The sequence below is a fragment of the Salvelinus sp. IW2-2015 genome, unplaced genomic scaffold, assembly GCF_002910315.2.
Source record: "Salvelinus sp. IW2-2015 unplaced genomic scaffold, ASM291031v2 Un_scaffold2331, whole genome shotgun sequence".
Lineage (NCBI taxonomy): Eukaryota > Metazoa > Chordata > Actinopteri > Salmoniformes > Salmonidae > Salvelinus > Salvelinus sp. IW2-2015.
In genome coordinates, this window is record NW_019943656.1 from 55,730 (window position 1) to 61,495 (window position 5,766).

Here is a 5,766-nt window from a genome sequence, read left to right on the forward strand (position 1 = left end):
GGACAGAAGAGACAGAGAGACAGAGAGACAAGCCAAAGACCAAGACAAGACAAGACAAACAGACAACAGACAGACCAGACAGAGCAGACAGACAGACAGACAGACAGACCAGAAGACGACAGACAGACAGAGACAGTCAAGAGAGAGAGAGACAGACAGACAGAGAGACCAGACCAGAGAGACAGACAAGAGAGAGAGATCATAAATGTGTGGGTAATAACTCTGAAGAGTCCAGTAGATAAAAGGCTGTACCAGTAATCAGTGTACCATTACTGCGCAGGGGTAAGTAAAGGCTGTACAGGTAATCAGTGTAACCTTATCTGTCCAAGTAGTAAGGCTGGTACAGTTCAGTGTACCTTAACTGTCCAGTAGTAAAGGCTGTACAAGTATCAGTGTTACCATTACATGTCGCAGTAGTAAGGTGTACAGTTAAATCAGTGTACACTTACAGTCCAGTAGTATAAGGCCCTGTACAGATAGTGTACCTTAAACTGTCCAGTAGTAAAGGCTGTAACATATCAGTGTCGAGGGTGCATACCTTACCTGAAAGGCCCCGTTGTAAGCGTCAGTATCTCTCCTTGTCCACTGTTGTCACATTAGAACTGTCCATCGTTTGTTGCCTTTACACAGCTGGCAAGGGAGGGAGGGTCTTCCCCAGTGACCAGGGATACAGCTGGCATAAAGAAATATATCTGACAACGTCTCTCTCTCTCTGAGACAGGTGTTTGGCTGAAGATGCAGGAGAGGTGGCATTTATAAAGCACACCACAGTTATGGAGAACACAGACGGTAGGCCGAGCTCCTCTCTATCCTCCATGTTGATTGATTCATTTCATTGAATTTATTTGATAATTAAAAGTAGTAAACTGCTGTAGTCGGAGACAACAATAAACACATAAAAAATGATCAAGGACCTCCCGAGTGGCGCAGTGGTCTAAGGCCACTAGAGATTCTGTGCCACTAGAGATTCTGGGTTCGAGTCCATGCTCGGTTGCAGCCCCATGGGGCGGCGCACAATTGGCCCAGCGTCGTCCGGGTTAGGGAGGGTTTGGCCGGCAGGGATATCCTTGTCTCATCGTGCACTAGCAACTCCTGCCGAGCGCAGTGCACGCTGACCAGGTCACCAGGTGTACGGTGTTTCCTCCGACACATTGGTGCGGCTGGCTTCCGGGTTGGATGTGCATTGTGCCAAGAAGCAGTGCGGATTGGTTGGGTTGTGTTTCGGAGGACGCATGGCTCTCGACCTTCGCCTCTCCCGAGTAAGTACGGGAGTTGCAGCGATGAGACAAGACTGTAACTACCAATTGGATCCCACGAAATTGGGGAGAAAAAAGGGGTGAAAATACTCAATGCAATTAAAAAAACACCAACAGAAGCACAAATTAACAATTTACTACAATATCAACAGTACTGAGGTTCCTGTTTAAGAGTCACCTTACGTTGGCACCAAACACCTTACGTTGGCACCTGCTGGTGTATGTATAACGGTGTCTGTCCTGCTGTGTTTTAGGAAACGGTGACCCTGCCTGGACCACTGGGCTGAAGTCTTCAGACTACGAGCTGTTGTGTAGAGACGGGACCAGGGCCCCTGTGAGCGAACACCGCCGGTGCCACCTGGTCAGGGTGCCAGCCAGGGGCATCGTGGTTAGATCTGACATCAGTGGCACTGTGGTCTATAACATGCTGACAGAGGGACTGGTGGGTAATACTCTTCATCCCAACCTTAAAGCGGCAATCTGCAGTTTGAACAATAATAAACTGATTTGGTAAACAGCCGMGGGACGGGGCTGGAGAAATGAAACTCTGAAATTCATAAACAGAGCTCTGGATACAAGGACTGACCATCCATGATATCAACATGATAGTTTTTACCATGTTTTGAGGCTATACAGTGTTTGTTTACATTTACATTGTTTACAAACAAAGGAGTAAAACAATCTTATATTTTAGGTTCTGATGGGGTACGACMKTTGAACTAAGMTCATGAGGTTTAGTTATATACATTATATAGCTATATATAGTCAACTCAAATCAAATGTTATTGGTATGTACATTATATCCTTCAACAATCAATATATTTATACATTTAAAGTCTAAAAATGGATCTAGCAACTTCCGATTGTCGCTTTAAATGTGTTGTGGGTTTTAGTACAGTATTGGTGCTTACAAGACCATTAGGAACACGGAAATCTCCAACCAGTGCGTTCAAGAGAACTGTCTGTTTCTCACTATGGCAAAGACACTCCGAGGCGTAGTCACTCCGAGGCGTAGTCACTCCGAGGCGTAGTCACTCCGAGGCGTAGTCACTCCGAGGCGTAGTCACTCCGAGGCGTAGACACTCCGAGGCGTAGACACTCCGAGGCGTAGTCACTCCGAGGCGTAGTCACTCCGAGGCGTAGTCAGAGGAACCCTGGATTGAAGTTTTAATAAATCCTGGTTGTGTTTTTCTCTTCCTCAGACGAAGTCAGGTTTCCCCATCTTTCAGTCGGGCGAGTTAGGCAGCAATTTGTTGTTCAGCGATTCGTCCACAAAGTTCCTGCGGCCGGAGTATGATGATCCTAAGGCGTGGATGGGCTCCATCTACTACAGCACTCTCAAAGCCATGGACTGCGTCCCAGCGTCGTCCACAAAGTTCCTGCGGCCGGAGTATGACTGATCTCTAAGGCGTGGATGGCTCATCTACTACAGCACTCTCAAAGCCATGGACTGCGTCCCAGCGGTGTGATGCCTCCTCTCTTTACGCTCTCTCTCAACCCCTCTCTCTCTCTCTCTCTCTTCTCTCTTCTCTCTCTCTCTCTCTCTCTCTCTCTCTCCTCTCTCTCTCTTCAACAGTAAACGTTACACCTAACAGAAGTTACAAAATAAATAAGATATTTTCAAGTGTCATATTATGTCTATATACAGTGTTTGTAAACCAATGTGCAAATAGTTCTCTCTCTTCTCTCCTGTACCTTTACCCTTTCCTCTCTCTCTCTCTGTACTTTACCCTTCTCCTCTCTCTCTCTACTCCACCCTCCCTCTCTCTCTTTCTCTACCTCTCTCTGCACCTTTACCTTTCCCTCCTCTCTCTCTCTCTCTCCTCTCTCTCTCTCTCTCTCTCTCTCTTCTCTCTCTCTCCCCTGTCTGTACCTTTACCTTTCCCTCACTCCTCTTCTCTTCGCTCTCTCTATCTTTTTTTCACTCTGTGCATGTTTTTGTTGTAAGTATGATATTGTTCTATCTGTGTTGCAGATATTCCCAGTCCCTGCGTTGGTGTGTGTTGTCCAGCGATGAGCAGCCAGAAGTGTGCAGACATGGCAGGCCTTCAGTGCCAGTCTCTGATCCCAGTATCCAGTGTGTGATGGGATCTTCAGTGGAGAGACTGCATGAAGAAGATCCAGTACATTTGACTTTTCTAAACCCTGCCTATCGCACTCCAGCAGGCTCAATCTTACTTCTCAAAGATTAGAATGAAAGAAGGGGCGGCAGGTAGCCTAGTGGTTAGAGTGTTGACCAGTAACCGAAAGGTTGCTAGATCGAATCCCAGAGCTGACAAGGTGTAAAAATCTGTCGTTCTGCCCTGAACAAGGCAGTTAACCCACTGTTCCTAGGCCGTCATTGTAAATAAGAATTTGTTCTTAACTGACTTGCCTAGTTAAATAACGGTTAAATAAAAATAAAAAAACTATGTGAAACATGTGGCAGACTCATAGGGCTTTCTTCCTACAGGGGCTGTTGAAAGAGACTTGGATGTAGGAAAACATATCTTCCCTTGTGTGTGTTTGTAGAATAAGAGGCAGATGCCATCACCTGGACGGAGGTTACATCTACACAGCAGGAAAAGATACGGCCTGGTGCTGCTGCTGGAGAGTACACAGGTAGGATCCTTAAACCAACTGACCTGCTGCTGGGGAGAGTACACAGGTAGGATCCTTACAACCAAACTGACCGCTGCTGCTGGGGAAGCTACACAGTAGGATCCTCTACAACCACTGACCGCCTGCTGCTGGGGAGAGCTACACAGGTAGGATCCCTCTACAACCAAACTGACCGGCTGCTGCTGGGGAGAGCTACACAGGTAGGATCCTCTACAACCAACTGACCCGCCGCTGCTGGGGAGAGCTACACAGGTAGGATCCCTCTACAACCAACTGACCCGCCTGCTGCTGGGGAGAGCTACACAGGTAGGATCCCTCTACAACCAAACTGACCCGCCTGCTGCTGGGGAGAGCTACACAGTAGGATCCTCTACAACCAACTGACCCGCCTGCTGCTGGAGAGCTACACAGGTAGATCCTCTTACAACCAAACTGACCGCCTGCTGCTGGGGAGAGCTACACAGGTAGGATCCCTCTACAACCAAACTGACCCGCCTGCTGCTGGGGAGAGCTACACAGGTAGGATCCTCTACAACCAAATGACCCGCTGCTGCTGGGAGAGCTACACAGGTAGATCCCTCTACAACCAAACTGACCCGCCTGCTGCTGGGAGAGCTACACAGGTAGGATCCCTACAACCAACTGACCGGCAATGTTTTCCTTAACTTCTTTCCATGGGCTTTGATCATGTGATGATTTGCTGCAAATCAAAATGTATTTTGGGACAATAACTATAGACTCCTCCTCCTCTCTCCTCCTCTCTCCTCCTCTCTCCCTCCTCTCTTCCTCCTCTCTCTCCCAGGGGAAGGGATGGCAGTATCTACTATGCTGTGGCAGTGGTGAAGAAGTCCAACAGTGACATCACCACGCTGGAGAACCTGAGGGGGAAGAGCTCGTGTCACACTGGCTATGGCCGTACGGCTGGCTGGAACATCCCCATGGGTCTGCTCATAGAGAAGGTCTCATCAGACCTGCTCAGTGTCAGATACCACAAGGTAATACACCAGGACTGTCTGTCTGTCTTTGTCTGTCTGTCTGTCTGTCTGTCTGTCTGTCTGTCTGTCCTCTTGTCTGTCTGTCTGTCTGTCTGCTGTCTGTCTGTCTGTCTGTCTGTCTGTCTGTCTGTCTGTCTGTCTGTCTGGTCTGTCTGTCTGTCTGTCTGTCTGTCTGTCTGTCTGTTCTGCTGTGCTGTGCCTGTGCCTGTGCACGAGCATGGGAGTGTGTGAGTTCTTCACTTTTCTCCTCTAGGTCTGACTGTTGTCCTCCTCAGTAGATCTGACTGTCTCTCCTCTGTCTCCTCAGTAGATCTGACTGTCTCTCTCTCTTCCTGTCTCCTCGTAGATCTGATGTATCTCTCTCCTCCTGTCCTCCTCAGTAGATCTGACTTGTTCTCTCTCCTTCTGTCTCCTCAGTAGATCTGACTGTTCTCTCTCTCCTTGTCCTCCTCAGTAGATCTGACTGTCTCTCTTCTCCTCCTGTCCTCTCAGTAGATCTGACTGTCTTCTCTTCTCCTGTCCTCCTAGTAGATCGACTGTCTCTCTCTCCTTCTGTCCTCCTCAGTAGTCTGACTGTCTCTCTCTCCTCTGTCCTCCTCAGTAGATCTGACTGTCTCTCTCTCCTTCTGTTCTCCTCAGTAGGTCTGACTGTCTCTCTTCTCCTCCTGTCCTCCTCAGTAGGTCTGACTGTCTCTCTCTCTCCCTGTCCTCCTCGTAGATCTGACTGCTCTCTCTCTTCCTCCTGATCCTCCTCAGTAGATCTGACGTGTCTCTCTTCCTTTCTGTCCTCCTCAGTAGATCTGACTGTCTTCTTCTCCTTTGTCTCCTCAGTAGTCTGACGTCTTCTCTCCTGCCTGTCCTCTCAGTAGATCTGACTTGTCTCTCTCTCCGTCCTGCCTCCTCAGTAGATCTGA

At 48.5% G+C, this 5,766-nt stretch overlaps 1 protein-coding gene across 1 annotated transcript in view; it reads left to right on the forward strand.

The window, feature by feature from the left end:
• meltf (melanotransferrin) overlaps window positions 1–5,766 on the forward strand; it is a 12,679-nt gene that overhangs the window by 2,920 nt on the left and 3,993 nt on the right. Inside the window, 8 exon segments of the mRNA XM_070440241.1 lie at window positions 722–789; window positions 1,511–1,698; window positions 2,459–2,622; window positions 3,232–3,277; window positions 3,279–3,326; window positions 3,768–3,857; window positions 4,595–4,811; window positions 4,814–4,852. Of these exon segments, the coding sequence (XP_070296342.1) occupies window positions 722–789; window positions 1,511–1,698; window positions 2,459–2,622; window positions 3,232–3,277; window positions 3,279–3,326; window positions 3,768–3,857; window positions 4,595–4,811; window positions 4,814–4,852 (860 nt within the window).